The 19,987-nt window shown below is 39.6% G+C and overlaps 1 protein-coding gene across 3 annotated transcripts in view; it reads left to right on the top strand.

Annotated features, from left to right (window-relative positions):
- Positions 1–19,987, top strand: part of ankrd11 (ankyrin repeat domain 11) — a 114,574-nt gene that overhangs the window by 76,372 nt on the left and 18,215 nt on the right. For all 3 annotated transcript variants that reach the window (XM_053324543.1, XM_053324541.1, XM_053324542.1), the window contains 2 exons: positions 12,169–12,308; positions 16,148–16,280. In XM_053324543.1, coding sequence (XP_053180518.1) covers positions 12,228–12,308; positions 16,148–16,280 — 214 coding nt within the window. In that variant the 5' untranslated portion in view covers positions 12,169–12,227. The remainder of the gene's footprint in view (positions 1–12,168; positions 12,309–16,147; positions 16,281–19,987) is intronic.

The following is a 19,987-nucleotide window of genomic DNA, read 5'->3' as shown; positions in this document are numbered from 1 at the left end:
TTCATATTTGATGGAAATATAAGGCTTGCTTTAATGTTTTCTTGGCTAGCAGTGTCAGTAAGTACACATTGTGCTGTATCAGTAAACAGGGCTGTAGTGGTTTTGTGGTTCTCATGCAAACTGGCTTTCGCATCACAGCTTGAAATATTTTTGATAATTTCATGGAAAGTCATTTATTCATGACTATGTTTTTCCTTCAAATTATTTGTTCTGATCTCACTTTGAAGGAAGTTTGAAAGCCATTCAGCACAAGTGGTTGAGGAAGTTTGACCTTGTTTTGGACTGGTGTAGGTCTGAAGTAGATGTGCATCTGAGTCTGGCAGAAATGTTAAAAATGATTTGAGCTGTTAAGATTTACAGGCCTGGAAAACAACACTTTGTTATAGTTAAAAGTGTTCTTGAAGTGATTTGTTAATTTGATTAAATGATACATAATGTTTGATGCATATAAATGAACTCAGCTGATGATCTTGGTTACTGTGAATAAACTGTAGAGGAGTTGACATGATAAAATATTTAATACTTGTACCAGCTCATAGTGAAGTGCATTTATACTGTTGTGATTTTGTCTTTAGATTGAAATGCTCAGTATGGTTGTAGCTGAAAGACCAGATTATAATAGAAAAGTAAAGGTTAGTGTGATGTGTTGTCCAACCAAATCAAAAATCAAATTGGTTTATAGCGGTTTGGAACGACCACTCTGTAGAGCAGAGTGAAAAGCCGACTGTCATAGATAGCAGAGAGACGTGATATGGTTAACATGGGCGGATAACGGCACACATTTACAGACATTCTCTCCTGGAAAGCAGTCACAGTGTTGTGCAAGTGAAAAGCGACAAAAATAAGAGCATCGAGAATTTAAAAAAAGAAAAGCTAGAAAGAGAAGTTGAAACCATGCCTTTGCATAGCTGGAAAAACACTACGTGAAGAGAGTGTTAATACAATTGTCTGTTTACAGAAATTGTCAGGCACAGCAACCCCCCACCCCCCTCCCCAATCCAATATGATGGAGCATACTAGTAGCTTAAGGCAATGGCTGGAAGTGGCTAGCCGTCTAAGTTGCCACACACACACACACACACACACACACACACACACACACACACACACACACACACACACACACACACACCGATAACAGATTTAGCTTGTGTCGAACCATTTCTAAGTGGAGTCATTAAAGTATTAGACAAAAACAGTGACATTTAATTCAAAACAATAACATATTCTTTCAACCTACTCCTTTAAAGAACATAGTCTGGTAACTAGGACACTTTGAAGATGAATTGTTGTTATTGTGGTGCATTTTGTGCGTGTCTCTGTGAACCTAATCAGCCCGGGTACATTCCCTGCATGGGAAGATGGCTTTACCAAACACAATGTTGTTCTTTCCATCAGTCCTGCTTGACAACCACTCAGTCAGGGGGGTTGGGCATGTGAAAATAAGGACAAGCTATTCAGAGAATTGGAGCAGATAATGTGGCTTTGGCTAATGGTTGTTGTTGTTGTTGTTGTTGTTGTTGTTGTTGTTGTTGTCTTAATGGTAATCGTGCTGTAAACTTACACTGGTTATATTTCTAAGCAGTGTGTTCACAATAAACAATTATAATGTTTTCACAGATATGAGTTTCACTGCACATCTTACACTAGGTGTCATTGTCCTGGCTGTTTTTCTGTTTATAAACATGAATGCAAAGTGACGATGTGACGAACTAACTGTGTGCCCCAATCTAGCAGCTGTGTTTGGTCAGATGGTGATCCAAAGGTCAGAAAGTGATTGAATCCTCATTGCTTGAGGTAGATATGCAGAGGCACTCTTCTATCAATAGATTCCCTCTCTCCGTTCACGGCTCTTTCACTAGCTTCTCCGATAGGCCTGCATCTGTCTCATCCCTGAGTTGCTAGGCAACAGGCTTTCCATGTGTGTGCGTTCACACGTTGCTGTGGCAATGTCAGGCTTTTGCCTGTGAGAGAGGAGAGAGAGAGAGAGAGAGATGTTGAGAATAGAGAAAAAGGCAGATGAGAGAGAAGTACTCAGAGAGGAGAGGGGGAAGAAATGAGAATGAGTCAGAGCACTGATGAGGGATCGAAGAGGAGAAAGCCAAAAAGCACTAGATTGTCTCTGGCCTTTCCTGCAGCCCAGCTGCACTTTTTTATTTATTATATATATGTTTTGTTTAAGAAAACTTCAATAAGCAAATATATTATAATATATATATTACTTTATTTGACACAAAATGTAAATTGAATTGAAATGTTTTAACTAATCATCTTGTAATGAATCGGTTGCGTTCTACTTTCTAAATATATAATTATCATGCAGTATGCAGCACTGTAAAAGGTTTCCCCATATGGATAGACATTTTATAGATGGATCATTTTGGTATTAATGGAAATAACAACCATAAATACAAAAGTTAGATACAATCACAAATACCAAAATGTAAATTATAACGAGTAGAAACAATTCTAATATATAAATATAAATTAAAGTCTCCAATTATCAAAAATTATAACATATTGCTTATACAAAAAACACAGAAATAAAACTAAATTGCACTAATCCTGTATCACATAAATATACAAGTAGAACAACATGTAAATTGTGTTATAATTTGTTAGTGTGACTCATTTTACTTTTGGCATCATTAGGCTTCCATAGCTGCGCTAGATTCCTCCGCTCCTCCTACTTCAATCTCTCACTGTAGACCTGAGGTCAACCTGCTCCTCTCCTCATCTTATACTTCTGACTGAGATCTTCTCAACAGGTAGAAGCTGCAACAAGGTTAATGATCCACACGTGACATTATAAAAAGAAGACATGACGTGCGAATGAGCAATAAAAAAACGATCGTCTTTTTTCTTTTTTTTGGTGCGCCCCTTAATTATAGCTTCACGAGACAAAATTCACTTTGACGAGAAATATCGTTGCGTTTTCGTCTCTAATATATTTATATGTATGTGTATATGTATACATATTTTCATATATATATATGTATATACAGGCCTGCCGCTATCTTAGTGAGGTCACTGGCAAAGACAGCATGATTTACCAGACTGGCAGGCAGGCAGGCAGCAAGCACTGAGCTGTTATTGGATGGAACAGAGGTGTAAGGGAGAGTGAACGTGCTCAGAATAGAAAATCAGACCAAGTGATTGGATTCCTCCCCACATCTCACTCCTTTGCTCTCTCTACTCCTAGAGCCTTATGGATAATAGGACCACTCCCACTCACTCACATTTAAAATATATCTAGTCATTTCCAGTTGCCCTTGTGTATCACCTGCTGCTCATGTAGACATTTAGCCATGAGGACCTTTTTATTAAGCAGAAGAAATGACGGATGGAGCTCTAATATTGTTCTAACCCAAGAAGTTTGTTGTTGAAAATACAAACTGATTCTAGGGACATAGTTTATCAAGCGTACAGGCTAACCTTTTCTGTTTTCCTAAAGCAAACTGTAAAAACTCACATTGAAGCTTGATCTCCACCTTCCAGAAGGACATATAGTCAGGGTTATTTGATAAAACACGCTGCACCGGGTAAATCTGCTCATTTCTTAGTTCATTTTATAAGCTCACAGTTCTGCTGTAGCATAATACATATTTCCTTTCAGCGCGCTTGTGTGTGTGTGTGTGTGTGCGCGTGTGCGTGTTTGTGTGTGTGTGTAAGCCCATGTTTGTGTGTGCGTTTATATGTCGGCCTCTTCTTTCTTTACACAGGTTTATAATGAAGTGAATGGGCCCAGGTCAGGGACTAAGCAGCCAAGCTGGGCTCTGGTTGCCAGGATACAGCAGCCAATCCCGGCTGGCTTTATTTGCACACCAAACAGGATAGCTAGCTGCTTGCTGTTGCTGTCCTTCTGTAGGCCATTCTCCTGCATGGCATGTCCATAGACTGCCACAAGCTGGGCAGGGCACGAACATACACAAACTAGGACTGGGTGATATGGTCAAATTTTAATTTCACAGTAACCAGAAGACTGTCGAACACAAATTGGAGTAGTTGTTTAAATATCCAAATTACCTGTACAATTGTCTTTTAATTGATCCAACTGCATGGTAACAGGAGGTCAAACTAGACATCATTAGCTGGCATTCTCCAGTGTTTCAAGTCAGTGTTGGAGAAATGTGACTCTGCAATTCCTTTGTTGGGCATCACAGTTCACAATTAATTAAAAAATGATTGATTGAGAATGAGGAATACTAATATATTTTGCCTAACTGTATAATAAACATAAAAGCTTTGTCCCAATACCCAACATTAACCCTTCACCATCTTTGCTTTTGGGCTTAAAGTGTTGATAGCCCAAAGGTTTGTGTGATGGTGAACAATCACGTCATGCATTTTACACCTCTGTATTTTACTGTATGTGAAGGTAAATTATTAAGATGCAACTTAACCCTAACAAAAAAGCAGAGAGTGTTTGGATGAGTATGGTTCTGTGTAATCTCTGCGTGAGCAAAGTTGGGATTTTTTTATTACTTTCCTTTTAACGTTCATTGTTTTAACTATGGTGTGTGTAGGAAGGAGACACAGAAACAAAACCACAAGCTGTGTCAGTATCAGCTTCTGAAGGGATTCATAGTATACGTACATATCCTTTGGTTTAAAGGACTGGAAAGACATTAGTCTGACAGGTGTCTGGAAGGAGTAGAGTTGCACCGACTAATCAATAAATTGACAACTATTAAATTAATAGCCAACTATTTTGATCATAATGATTAATCAATGTGAGTAGTTTTTCAAGGAGGACAAAGTCAGAACTCTCTTATCCGACTGATTAATAATAATGGTTATAATAATAAATGAAAAATAATTGTTATTTGCAGTAGTAGGCAGGTGTGTGTTTGAAGCTATTAGCACTAACTGTAAACTTATGCCACAATGAATCTTGCTGTGATACCGGATGTGTTGGGTTTTCCTCATTGTCTCAGCATGTGTTTGATTTTGCCATTCCTCTGACAGGTATATACTTGTTTAGTTCAGACAGGTGAACTTGGATTTTTGTCAAAAGCTGTTTCTTATTTTCTGCCTTTGTAAACATTTTCAAATGGCATACTTTAAAGACCAATGTATGAATATGTGAGATCTGGCACCTTTGCTCCTAATGAACTTCCACTGTGTCGCTGCAGCAGCTGTGATGGCTTTCCTTAGAAAAGCGTAAACTTAGCCTGCATTGTGTGACTTGTGAACATCTCTGGCATGAGGACACTGTGATCTGTGCAACATTTGCCTCATCATTTATGTTACTATATGTAAGCGATAGAGTATCTGTTAATCAACACAGGGATATCAGTTAACTGACTGCCAGAGTGTCCTGTTGTTTTGTATCTGATTGTGCAATGGGGTTTGTACACACACACACACACACACACACACACACACACACACACACACAGAGCACAGACAGACAGAGAGCAACATGCCCATCCCTTTATGCAGCTGCTGTGTCGTTCAGCTGTCAGTGTGGAAAATTTGAGGTGTGTTTCTGTGTGTACAATGAGAGTCATGAGTTAGGAGTGGCATAGGGTTGGTGCAAACAACTGCTTTTTATCTCTGCATCTGCACCTTCACTTCTCTGCAGTGTGTGTGACTGTATCACTAGAAGTTGTATAATCAAGAGTGCATGTAGTAGCAGAGTTTGCTTACAAAGCTAAAAATGGGTACATTAGAGAGTGGTCAATAAGCCCTCCAGGTTTGAGATCACAGTTGCTTACATTTTAGAGCACACAAACTCTGGCACAAAATCAGCATTTTTGTACTACTTTTAAATGTGGCTGCATTTAACTCCTATTTAGAGATTCATGAAGGCTGAGATAGCGTCTTTGACCTTTTATGATCCTGGCGGAGGCTTCTGCTACTTAGCTTAGCTCCTAGACTCAGAACAATTATTTTAACTGGAGAAATAGTATTTTTACTTGTGAATCAAAGTGCTAGTGGTGATTTTGCATGGTAGTTTTGCTTTCATTCTGTTATTGTTAAGATGAAGACAAGTGGTGATATAGTTTTCAATAGCTGAACATGGCCAGCCTGGAAGTCCAAATATCACATTATGAATTTCCCAGGTCAAGTAGGCTGGTACTTTAACATCCTGGTGTAAGTGTGTTTGTGGTGTGTCTCTGAGTGTGCACACAGCATGCTGCAATATGCTGAAGTGTTGGCCTCTATCTGACCGCAGAGGGAGTGGCTCAGAGGATAGAGAGGATGCTACAGGAAGATGAGAGAAAGGAACAAGGGACATTGGGAGAAAGGTGTATGCTTGTGTGTGTTTATGCAAGGGAGAGAGAAAGGATGGAGAGTAGTACTGGCATGTCCTGTCCTTCATTTGGAAGAGATTGCTTCTCTGGCTCACCTCTCACCGCTCCTTTCTGCAGTTATCGTCTCCATGGCCAAGTCAAACTTGGCTGACGTCATGCATACAACATTAAAACTGCTCATATATTTATCCAGAATACCCCGTTTGAATATTTAACTGAAGCTGATTTAACTTCTCTTTGAAATATTTTTTTTATTGATGTTATCATATCTTCTAGTCAACAATTGTATGTATTAATTCAATCTCCCTACAATGCATGAAGATCCTTTCCAGCACTAAGCCTCTTTTGTTTTTTCATACAGTGGCTGTTTAACCTTTGCCACTACAGCTCTATTTTAGAGCAATTAAAATGGATGTAGCTCTAAACCACAGTGAATATATGCATAAACTGGATTTTAGAAACCTCCCAACATTTTTGGTGAAAGTGTCAGAAACACTCCAGGTGATTTTAGGCACAGATCAGATGTTTTTTGAAGTCAGTTAAAAAAATTTAATATTCTGTCTGCCTTAAATAAAATAAGTTTTTTTACTTCTAAATATCTACCTGTTTTTTTGTCTGTAGAGACCGAGGGCAGTATGGGGCTGTAAACTAAATACCAGTGAATACCTGCTTTGAATTTGAAGAAGACAGCACACAGTGTGACAAATTTACAGTGTTTTATTCATGAAAATGTCGCAGGCAGATTTCTAAAAAGGACACTTCGCATCAAATATGACGAGGACTTCTGATGCAGAAACCTAATTTGTTTTACTGAAACATGGTAGAAGCAAGACTGTTACTTTAGCGTTGATTATCAGATTAGACAGAGACAAGGCTAAGTCACAAAAATCTATCGGAGGTGGCCTCTGTATTCTGTTTGATAATAAATGGGCGACGCAATACACTGTTCCGGAACAGATTTGCACAAGAGACTATGAGATTTTAGTGGTTTCATTCAGACCATTTTACTTACCCCGAGAGTTTGGACAGCAGACTGTCATATTGGTGTATGTGTCTGGTCCTAACAACAAGAGGCAGCCAAGCGCATATCAGACTGTTTCAACAACACGCTCTCCCGATCAGCTGACCAACCCGTTTTCATTTTAGGGGATTTTAACACACTTTCCCTGTCAGCTTATCTGCCAACCCTACAACAATATGTAGACTGGCCAAACCACGCATCTGACATCCTGGACCAATGTTATGGCAACATAGAGCACGCTTACAAGGCGAGGTGCCGCCCCCCAATTGGGAAATCAGATCACAACGTCATACACTTGTTGCCAAAGTACAGACAGCTAATAGAGCGGGAAAGGCCCGCCATAAAAACAGTACAAGTATGGAATGGCGAGACCTTGGATAAGTTAAAATGCTGCTTTGAAACCACACGTTGGGACTTATTTTTCGACTCATGCAGAGACCTCCATGAGCTAACAGACTGTATCACCTCATATATACAGTTCTGTGAGGAATCTGCAATTGAAACCAAAAAAGTCAGTATATTTCCCAATAATGAGCCCTGGCTGTCAAAAGATTTCAAAACTTGCCTTAATGATAAAAAGAGGGCTTTCCTCAGGGGTGATACTGAGAAGGTCAGAGACACAAGGAAGGAGCTCAGGGCGAAGATACAGAAAGCTAAAATTGATTTTAAAAACAAAGTGGAGGAACAGTTCTGCACAAGTAACCCTAAACAAGCATCTCCCAGACATATGTCTGTGTAATGGAATGAATGTGTTTATTTTATGTACTCTATGTGTTTTTATATATTATTCTTATCAGTGAGACCAAAGACAATTTTCATGCAGGACATAACAATAAAGTATTTCTATCTATTTGGAGAGTCCATATTTTTGTAAATGTAAGGTCTTAACCACAAGGAAGGGAGACTACTAGTGGACGCTGGTGTCCAGAGTTAATGAGGTTAAAGTCCAACTAAGATTAAGTCTTTGTTTTCATGATGGCTCCTGCTAGTTTTACAGTAATTCAATGAAATACTATTCTGTTACCTGCTTGCATACTTAGAGTCTTTATTTCGATACAGCAAATCAAACGTTGAATAAAGCAGTAACATAGCGTTCAGTCATAGGCAGAGCAGACGGTCACACTGAGCCTGATAGCAGCCGGATACACAACACAATAGGTTTATATAAACCTAACAAGAACATTCCTACCTAGTTTTTACCATAGTTTCCAAGCTAGCAACATTAAAGGCTCAAATTAATTTTAGTAGACTAATATAAATCAAATATTATAAATGTTATTTTGAATTATTAATGCAGCTCATCCACGACTCCTTGGTGAGATTCTAAAATTGAAGTTGTATCACGTAAAACATTTAGATCAACCTTTGTTTTCGTTAAAGTGTTATACAGGGTACTCAACAGGATCATCATCACTCAAAAAAAAATACATTTTGGCAATACAAGCAATTGCAGAATAAATTATAGTAGGCAGATACGCTTTGATATTATGTAATTCATAAATTTTTCCATCCTCATTTACAAAATTTATAATCCACTCAGCTCCTATTTTAGAGCTTCCAGTCCAAGATTTTTTTTTAGCCACCCACTGCTGTTTTAGTACACTGAACAAACAGGTTTACAATGATTTAAATTTAGATGCCAGGGGCAGCTAGTCAACCTTTACAGTCAAGCCCTGAGGAGGAACTCATGATCAGACGCGATGCTGCTTGACATCATTACAAAAGAAACGCATTGTTTTGTTATACTGGGGTGTTATTTTTTAAGGAAACGTTTGAAACCCTCACACATTCATGTAAACACATACACATGGCATTAATCAACTGTTTAGTGGCAACAACACTTCTCTGAGTGAAACACAGACACACACTGTTAGCAGATGTTATGTATCTTTTTGATTGGGATGGAATTACAAAGGAAATGAGGCCTGTGGTTTTGAACAGGGTTTCCTCTCCTTGTGTGTGCCTTTTGTGTGACTGCGAGCTTGCAAACATCATTTTCCTGTATTTTGCATGTCAGCGAAATGCTCTGTTGCTATAACCGCCCATCATAGTAGTCCCAAAATAGTGCAGAGATTATTGTTCTATAAGCCCAGCTGACCCAGTTTGAGGTGTGTGTGTGTGTGTGTGTGTGTGTGTGTGTGTGTGTGTGTGTGTGTGTGTGTGTGTGTGTGTGTGTGTGTGTGTGTGTGTGTGTGTGTGTGTGTGTGTGTGTGTGTGTGTGTGTGTGTGTGTGTGTGTGTGTGTGTGTGTGTGTGTGTGTGTGGCATGGTTTGTTTATTTTTGAGAGTGGTCGACCTTCCTGCCACTTTGTTTGGTGTGGTGAGAGGTGGGAGTTTAGGGGATGGTTGAAGCGAGTGGCCAGCAGCAGAAGGAGGAGTAACAATGAGCCAGAGGAGAGAGGGAAGGGGGCTTGCTGTGTCTATAATGTCTCTCTTTCCATACACTAGTAATGGGGGAGCAGTACATCCTCTGTAGTTCTGTGCCTCTCTGGTTGGCTGGCTGTCTGGCTGTCTTGACTTGACTGACTTGAATGGAGGGATATAAATAGCAGTCTTTGAATAGGATAACTGCAGAAGGAAGGGAAGAAGGGTGGGGGCAGGGGAGTTGGAAGTGGCGCCAGGGAAAGATAGGAGTGCCAATGTCTCAGCGTAGAGAAGAAAATGATGCACCCATGGTCTCATCTGTTCACTCACTCGGTCAGTCACAAGGATGATTATACTTGGACGCACTCAGAAGAGAAAGTGCATTATGGAGGAAAGAAATAAAGGGTGGAATGTATGATTAATTCATGGCCCTGTGAAGCAGAAGGCCTCTCTTCATGAGAGAAGGCAGCGGATAGTAAAGCACATATTGTTGTTGTGATCCAGCACATGAGACAACAAAGACAATGGGAACACAGAGTGCATTAAACTGTGCCGACCTCGACTGAATTCATAATAAAAACCAATCACTCATAGCAGGTAACCTTTTGTTGTTTTAAGAAAGCTACTTGGTTAAGATAATGATGCCATGAATTAGGAGAGGGTTAAATGGAGAAAAAAAAATCACTGCTGAGAATATGATGGTTTCTTAAAACTGGGTCACCTATGTAGTAGAAAGGTGTATTTTAGAAATTAGTGCCCTATGACTAGAGAAAACTGAGAAAAAGGCTGTAGATTCCCCAAACCACTCTATCCTACAACATCAAGAATGCATTGCACACGTCTTGTCAGGCGTGTTCAAGACTAGCCGGTTAGCAAAGACAATGTGAAGAGCAGACATTAAAAAAACAAAACAAAAACATACTACTAAATAGCTGAAACTAACAAAAAATGTACAAGATAATGTTGTTGTTGTCATCATCATCATCATCATCATCCAAAACAGGTCAAAGAAAAGGTCAGAAACACCTGTATAATATATCTAGACTTGATGAGGAGAAATGTTTTGTACATAAGCCTCAATAAGATACACAACACTGCTCACTGTCACTGGTGTATCATGGTAGACATGAGTGATTTGGGAGATCCATATTTTATTGGCTCCAACTGAAGCTGACGAAACCATTTGTAGTATAAAGATTTCCGAAGTCCGCCAGATGATGCATTTCGTGTCACCCAGCCAACTTTTGATGGCAAATGAGCAAGGGGAGCTCTGGGTGCAGGCAGCATGGAGGAAAGTGAAACATTGTTCATTTGACTACACAGTTTGTCGTGGTACAACACTAGTTGAAAATCTTCAGTTTCCCTTTAAGTCCACGATTGCAATGGCTAGCTAGCTAGCTATGACAGTAAGTAGCTGTTTGGGTTTTTGTTGAGACGTGCCAGTCACGTTCCTGAAGACATTCCTCAGCTGTTCCCAGCTCTCAATGCCACAACACCGGGCTTATGCAATATCTCGCATGGTCTGTCATCAATCCTAAATTTCTGTATATCCCAGTTTAAATTGTATTATACTAAACTATTGACATGAGTAGTGAGCCTCTGTTGTTTAGGGCTATTTCAGTGTCTCTTGTTTTAAAAATGAGCAAAAATTACTAAACATATTCAAGGTATTTGGACAGACGTCGCTTCAGCAGGGAGAACAGATGAGCTTTAAGCTGCCACCATGCCCCATCAGAATAGTTATCAGATGGTTCAATAGCCTCAGAAGCCCCCTCCCTCTGCACCTTTCCAACCTAGGAAATGGGAGTGGCGGTCTGACCATGTCTTTAACTGACATCGCACCTTCACACCCACTTCACACCTTGATTGGTAAGAGTAGGTAAAAATGTGTAACTCCTATGATTCTGAATATATTTATGAATGTCAAAAATAATTTTTCTAGCAAAGCGTAACAGTGAACTTTGGCAGTAACAAATGAAACCAGCTGACCAACACACACTGAATAACTTAACTTAGTAAATAACTCTGTGCACTTCAAAACTCCTGCGTCCGTTCAGGGTCTTGGAAAAGGTTTAGCTTTCCAGGTGTGATGAACTATTTGTAATTTTTCACACGTGCAACCGAATGCAACGCTGAATGACTTCCAGAAGAGAATGTTTGAAAATGTGCATCGTTATCACCACATTTAACAATGATCAGCTTTTCACTCCACCTTCCATGTGGACATTTGGAACAGCTATAAACACATTTGATAAACCACCCTGTTGGGACAGTGTGTCACATGAAGCCATACTTTTCTGTCATAACCAGGCCCTTAGCCTGCCACAGCTGCAACCCAGACTGCTGTCCTCCTTCTCAACTGCTCTTCCTCCAGAGCAGGGGAGTAATGGTTGAAAATAGAGTGCTTGATGTACCGCTAATGGCTGCATTGTCTGGCAGTGTGTAAATGTGTCTTCAAAGAAACATAGTGGCCAGGTGCTAACCTCCCCCACCATCTCTTTTTTTCCCTTTTTGTTTGTTCTAGACGGTTGATGACGATGCAATGGCAGCGTGAATGAAGCTTGGCGTGGGGAGAGCTGAACGATGCCCAAAGGTGGGGGTTCTAAAACCCCCCAGCTGGACCACTTCCCACCCGACATGGTGGAAAAGCAGGGTGGGAAGAAGGTAAGACTAATAAACAAACACACTCTCTCAGTGCTCACAGCACATAACCACAAATAAATAACTGTTTATGCTTATAACCTGACTTTAAACCTCTACTATTACAGACAGTAAGGGAACATGAGCTTAAGAAATACTAAAACTGCTTTTGAAATGGTAGCCAGACCATCCTTCAGCCTGAAAGCCTGGGTTACATGTTCTGTGACAGAAAGTATAACTGCTCCCTTTAAACATCCATGGGCATGCTATTTGAATGTTTATCAGTTTCGGATCATTGATGCTGTTCTGTGGTTTATGCTGCTCCCCAACTCCTTTCTGATGGAGGCAAGCAGCAAGTTTCTCAGTGTCTGTGATGCCATCTATGTCAATGAGGTCATGTTAGGAATTTGGCTTGGATTTCCAAATTTGTAGTTCTAGTAATAGAGACATATTGCAAAAAGTCCTCATATCAGTAACACGGTAGAAGGTCGAGAGCCCTGCCAGTTAAGCAAACATGTTGCTAAACATGCCTCCCTTTTACGAAGTAGTCACCTCAAACCTAAATATGTGTTAATCCTGATGAAGCTGATATCAAAGAGGACCAGCTAATGTCAGATTGACACTTTGGTAGATACAGAGCATGTTATCTACATTTATAAACATAAGAACATAGTTAGAATTATAAAACTGTTGCTTCATAGCTTCACTGGATTATATGGCTAGTGCAGAAGCCCAGCTGGACCTGTAGCCCTTTTAGTATACTCAACAGATGAGGAAATCATCTGTGCGACTGATTAATAGTCAATATGCCTACATAAGAACTTCCTATTATTTACTCATTGCAGGAACCACCTGAATGCAAAATTCCTGGTAAATAAAATGTAGTTGCTTGATATTTCCAAACTTCTACAGGTTTACTATAACATAGGTGACTGTTGTTTAAGGGATGTTGGGTACTGATGGCTGCAAAGAGGGCTGCATCTCTCATACGGAGGCAAACATATTCTGTTAAGACATATTCTATATTGTATCATAGGTTAGGAGGGAAGCGTCCCCATAATTTTACACAGCTGCAGTCATGTCGTTTGCTGTGGAACAAAGTGCTGGGCGCAGCTTGATGATGTCATGGCGTGTGCCAACTGTTAAGCTACAAGCAGCAGCACCAAGAGGCGAAGAGAGGAGAGGTTGTGCTTATGCAGGCAGAGATTTACAGCCCTCTGCAAAGGATTGCATCAGACTCTGGCATGGAGGAAGGGAGGGAGGGAATGAAGTGCACAGGGGTGGGTGGAAAACGGAGTGAAACGAAAAGATCAGCCATTGCTAGGAGACCACCAAACAGGGTGTCTTTTGAAGGCAGATCTGTGGGAAGTCTCCAGTTGTCACAGCTTTTTAAAAATTCACTTGATCAAAAAAAAAACTAACTTTGCCTATTTGAGCATTCTTCAATAAAAAAAAGAAAAAAGTAGCCCTACATTTATGGCTGTCTGTTTTTGTTTTCTCTCTCTTAAAGAAATCACTCCCTTGCTTTTCAGTCTCCCCTCTTAGCTGCACTGTATCTTTTGCACATGCCCAGATGTATGCATCATGGTTTTCACATTAATAGTCTCCTCTCCTGTAAAAGCCTTGATGTAGCTGAGCGTAGACACAGACGGAGAGAGAGGAAGGGAGAGAGAAAGGAGAGATCAGCTAACTGTAGCTGACACTGTTTGTCTCTACTGTACCATGACATCATAGTCTTATGACTGGGGCAGGGCAGGGGGAGGAGTTCAAAGAGTCGACACATAATGGAAAACCTGCCTCGAGGACAGATAGATATGAGTTGGGGACAGAAGATAGGACAGAGAAATTAAGCGAAAGAAAGTGAACATGTGTACATTACACCTGCATCTCCACTCAGACATTAAAAATCCCCTCCAGTCATCTTTAAAGATAAATATAAAATGCTCTACTTTGAATAATAATTTGTCTGATGTGGTTATGCCACAAAAATAAGTTCAGTTATCTTGTTAAAATCCTGAATATTACATTTACTGTGTCTTATTAATAATGCCAAAATCAATGAATATGTAAATATATTTCATTTCAGAAGTTTAACGTCTGGACACAAGATGTTTCATCCTTCTCTGTAATTCATTCTCAGTATGTGTGCACTGGAGGCTTCACCCCCCCCCCCCCCCCCCCCCAAAAAAAAAAAAAAAATAACAAAACCACAGGATTTTCAATGAGCACAGAGAAACTGTATATAGGAAGAAGAAAAACATATTTTTAAGTGAAGGGGGACTTAAAAAACCTTCTGTACTTGAAGCATAGTGGTTAAAAGCATATTGACCTTGCATCAAAATACACACTTTTTTAGTACGTTTATGTCTTAGGAGTGAGAGATTTGAAGAAAACATGAGGGATTTACTGGTGGAATTTCCCTTCTCACTAAGTGTTTAATCCAGTAATGTTTATTTCCTGTAGAGAGTATCACCAATACTGACAACTGTATCCTAGAACCGCAGTCACCACCTGAAATACTCCTGAATTTAAGGAGGATGCATTTAGTTTGAATATTATGGATCAGACCCTCACTACAACTTGTGTACTGTTAAAAGGAACATAACATTTTTCATGAAAGTAGTTTTCTCTTGTAATAGATAACAAGTTTAGATATTTAAAAAAATTCTGCTTCACAATTTATGTTGTTTATAAAGAGGGCATCAATTATAGACATCATGTGGTGGAGGGAAGAAATACAAAGCCACTGTCTGTGGAGGTGATTAGGATCCTCACCACCAAATCTCAAGTAATTACCTGTACTGTCTGGTCACTTAACTTACTTCAGTTTGTACCATACACACTTGACTATATGCATTAAAACTCATTAACACTCATCAGACACCACTACCAACTGTGCTGGCTTATTGTATGCATCTAAAAATGTGACATTAATGTTATAATTGAAGTTAGTAGAGAATAGAATATATTTGATTGGATGAAGACAATATAGTCTGCATTACAGTTTTTGATGGTTTTCTACATATTTTGTAATAGTGTCCTATCTTGTTTTTGTGTATCTGTATATCTTTTTTTTATTTTGTCCACTTGCTTCTTACTCATCCAAGTTTACACAGTAAAATTAATGAACAGTTGCTACTTAAAGCTTCTTAGTAAGGATTTGTTACTTTTCAAAGCAAATTTACATTGAATGTTTTTATTTTATTTTTAAATAATAAAGTTGACATTTTATAATCAAAGCAGGAAATCTGTTAATCCAAAAATGTATATTCATTAATCTAATTAAGTAATTCAAATAAAATCATTTATAATTATATACCCAATAAAATATTAAAATCTTGTCACATATCATGTGCATTGACCTATGAAACAACTCAAGACATGTTTCTTTTTGTCATATCTTTTCTGTTCTTTTAAAAAGCTGCTAGTCGGGATAAGCAAGTCACTATCACCAACAGATTCCAAAAAAACAAAGAAACAAGTTCATCAAACATAAGTATTTACATATGTTGATAGCAGATACACTTAGCTTTGTGATTGTTTCCAGCAGCCGTAGACCACAGAGCAGAGCCGGCGTCAGCTTAGCCTCCTCTGCCTGCGTCTGGCTCTTTGTGCTGTGGAATCTAAAAGGAAACTCGATGGAAAAGAAAAGTTTTCCTCTGCAAAGCCCATAGAGGCTGAAAGAGTCAGAGCCGAGAGCAGTACCAAATGCACGAGGAGAATAGAGGATCCACTGCTAGTTTATAAATGTCTGTCTCTTTATCTTAAAAAAAGACATTGTGTAAATTGCAGTGCTGTTTCTACTCCTGCCTCTTGGCTATGTTACTTGAAGTGTTTCATGTGCTGTTTTGTCTCTTTTACAGGATAAAGTGTTGTCAAACAAGACTCCCAAATTGGATCGCAGTGATGGGGTCAAAGAGATGAAAGAAAAGGCCCCTAAAAGGAAGCTGCCCTTCACTGCTGGAGCTAATGGAGACCAGAAGGATTCTGATTCAGGTAAGGACATATTGGTATGCATTTACTCATCTGCCTTGACATCTCCACCTCCATGTGACTATGAAGTGGAGCTGGGAGCTGTTACATCACATCCTCTTGGGCTGGCAGGAAGTAGTTTGGCATGCTCTGTGATAGGGGGTTGGGCATTGTGGAGTAAATGGGCTCCTAGCTCCAGCTTCAAAGTTAGCTGTGTGTCTGTGGCAGAACCAAGGAATTTGTTCCCGCTATCGCAATCTGAAAGGAGGGGAAGACCACACAAAATCATGATCCAATTAAGTGAGGATTTGTATAACATACAGGCCTGACCAGGTCTGGCTTCGGTAAGGCTCCGGCTTTGTGTTTTCTTTAATTAGGGAGAGAAGGACTACTGCTCATGCTTGTTTGGCTTTGGGCTTTAAGGGGTTCAGGATTTAGTTTGTTGATAATGGTCCAACTCAGAGGCTTTGGTAACAGCCTTCATCATCAGCTCTGGCTGAGTAGCTACATTGGTTTATGTTCTGTGATTACACTTGAAAAAGGGTTTCCACTCCAGACAGGAATGGAAAGCTGAATGTGTGTGTGTTGCAACAGATGACTATTATGGTTTGTGGTCAAGTTTAGTAAGATTGGACATTTACTTTGTAGACACGTGGGCTTGTGTGTAATTACTGCGCAGCTCAGGGGAATTATAAATTTGTGGAAGGATTAATTGAGAAGCTCAAATATATCTCATTACGTTCCTCATTGCTGCTTTGATTGGCTCTCTTGAATCTCTTCAGTATGGGTGCATGTCACAGCCTTTTACATGCTTGCATTTGTGTTGCAAGATTGTTGAGTGTAGTCTATCTTAGAGATGTACATGTTCATCTGTTTATTTGTTTAGTTTATTATAACCAGCTGGTTTAATATTACTTACCTGTTGGCTTTCCTCAGCTGCTTCCTGTAGCTTCTCCAAAGAAGAGGTTTAACACCCCCCTCGCTAAGGGGAGGTGTGAACTCTCATCTCAGTAACAATAGCTGGACAGTCTATTAGTATGCTAACAACTTACGGGTTGGGCTGTATGGTCTTTCAGCTCTTGACTCTCAACTTAACCTCTCTGCAACATATACTGAAAAGATCTGGCTTTTAGTAGTTTGTAGTGTTTATAAACTGGAGAAGCCTGGAAGACTTCAGGGTTGATGCCATTACACAATCTCCACAGTTTATACAAATAGCCAGCATCTGTCTGTCATCTTAATGCTACATGTGTATTTAGATGTATTGCATCACTGTGACAAAATGATTTTGTCTTTGTGGTAATTAGCCTGTTAGATTATTCAGATGTTTTTTAAAAGGCGTCCGTTTGCTCTGTTTCTATGACTGTGTTGTTTTCGTCCCATAATACTTGTTGGTACGGACTGTTGTGTCTGCATATTTTTCTAAGCTGTATATTGAGAAGTTTCCGCATATCTCTATTTTATGGTCTGACTTTGTTGTCTTGCCTTTTAAGTCCTGACCCTGCTGGGTCAGTGTCTAGCCCTTCTGCAAAATTTTACACCTCTGACACGTCACAGCCCCCTTCCATACCCACTCCACCATATCATACTACCAACTCCTTTTACCTCTGTGGCTTGACCTGACAGAGATTAGCTCCACATGGGGGGTAATGGTAAATGGTACACCAAAATAATCTGCAGCCTCGACTTGTTTGTGTGGTGAGATTGGGAAAATGTATTAAAATGAGCAGGATTATGTTCTCGTTGTTGTATTTTCTGTGTTTATATTTTTGATTGATGATTGCTTCATAATAACCGGGCAAAAAGATTAGAAGATCAAATAACGTGATTAAAATAGCAAATAATCAGAACTCAGGTGTTTGAACTGGTGTGTGTTATTTGAAAGAAACCACAGACAATTTTACTACTACAGTTCTTAAATCCTGTCTGATAAGTTATAATGATACAGACATCTCAGCTGTATTCTCTATTGGTGTATTCAAATCTGTTGTTGGAAAATATGTTCTGGTGAGACTTGGACTGTCTTTTAAATGAATTTCCCAGCATTGTCCAATTGTCCATTAATATGGCAGCGGAGGCCTTTGCAGTGATGCTTATGGCGCTTTTCCACTATACAGTTATGGCACTACTTGACTTGACTCGATTTTTTTGCGTTTCCATTAGGGAAAGTACCTGGTACCTGTTACTTTTTTATTACCTGCTCTGGTGAGGTTCCAAGCGAGCCGAGTCGATACTAAATGTGACGTCCACAGACTGCCAGCCACTGATTGGTCAGAGAGTCACTGGAAGAGTTATGAGCCGTCCCACACAAGAATCAAACCGGCATTTTTAAATACCGGCAATAGCATTAAAGCGATTTGGCTCTCTTCCCTTGCTTTGTGTGTGACAAAAGACAGGCAGAGCAGCAAGTACACCTTCGCCTCTATGTCCTCCATTGCTTATGTTTATGTGTTTGTGTCGCGTAAAAAACGAAGTCACGGGGCCGTGCTATGACAACCCCGCCCATGTTGAGTAGGTACTATTGTAATGGAAAAGGTCGTTCCTGGTACCGTGTCGAGTAGTGCTAGAACTATTGGAAAAGTGGGAAAAGTGCCATTATGTTTATATGCGTTGCTATCAGCTCTGCCTCTGAATGGCATGTCCAAGCAAGTTGCTTGCATAGTGTTAACAAATATTACAAGAGCCAATAAGTGAGGCTGAAGGAGGACAGGAATATATGCCATATGCTGGAGGACAGTACACTGCAGATTATTAAATTAAGAGATTAAGTTAATCAAAGCAACCAACCAAACTCAATTCTCACCCCAATGCAGAATCGCCAAGCCTTCCTTGACCTCCTCCTGACGAGCGCTAGACAGCAGCATTCCTCCTTCCTGAGGTCATCCTCCTTCTGCTCCTCTCTCTCATTTTTCCTCCTCACACCGCAACAGTCAGACTTGAGGGATAGTTGGTAGAGCGATCTTGTCAGATTAAGACTACACCCCCACAATGAGGAGGGTAAATCTGAATCTGCTGTTTACATGTTAAAACTGTTCTGCCCACACGTGTGATTTCAGGGTTGATTGTGGGAATATCTCCACACCGAAGCACAAAACAAAACAAGGAAATCAACTCCTCTGCTTCTTAGTTGACAAACGGCAAAATTTTGGATCTCTGACATCACTGTGCAAATAGCAGGACATACGCAGTTTGGTTACCTCACTCTGTCGCCAGCCGGTGTCTATGATCCTTTTTCTCATGTCTGACTAAAGCAAACATACTACTTTGTTGTACAACTTGTTGACATATATTACTGTGCTGAAACTAGGTAATTAATTATGGTTAATTTAAAACATTTGCTGGTTCTAGCTTCATAAATATAAAGATGTGCTTTTTTTTAATTTGATGTAATTTAGTTATGTTTGTTTCTGTTGGTTGGATGAAACAAATAATTTGATTATATTATTTTGAGGTCTGAGTAATTTAGAGATCTTCCATCTTTTATTCACAACATTTTATAGACAAAACAATTAACTTATTACTTACTAATGAAAGTAATTATTAGTGGTGGCTCCATATATTTATGCTCATATGTTACAACACCTGTTTGTTGTGATTGGCACTATTGGCATTCAAAATGAGTGATCAGTGGCTCGGTGTTGATATTGACCTAAGTCTGTTGTTTTTTTGTCTTTTTTGACCTACATACTGTACATTCAAACTGAGTCACTTTCTTTCTTTTTTTCAAACCT

This window comes from Scomber japonicus, chromosome 1, assembly GCF_027409825.1.
Source record: "Scomber japonicus isolate fScoJap1 chromosome 1, fScoJap1.pri, whole genome shotgun sequence".
Taxonomy (NCBI): domain Eukaryota; kingdom Metazoa; phylum Chordata; class Actinopteri; order Scombriformes; family Scombridae; genus Scomber; species Scomber japonicus.
This window is presented reverse-complemented; position numbering and strand designations above follow the sequence as displayed.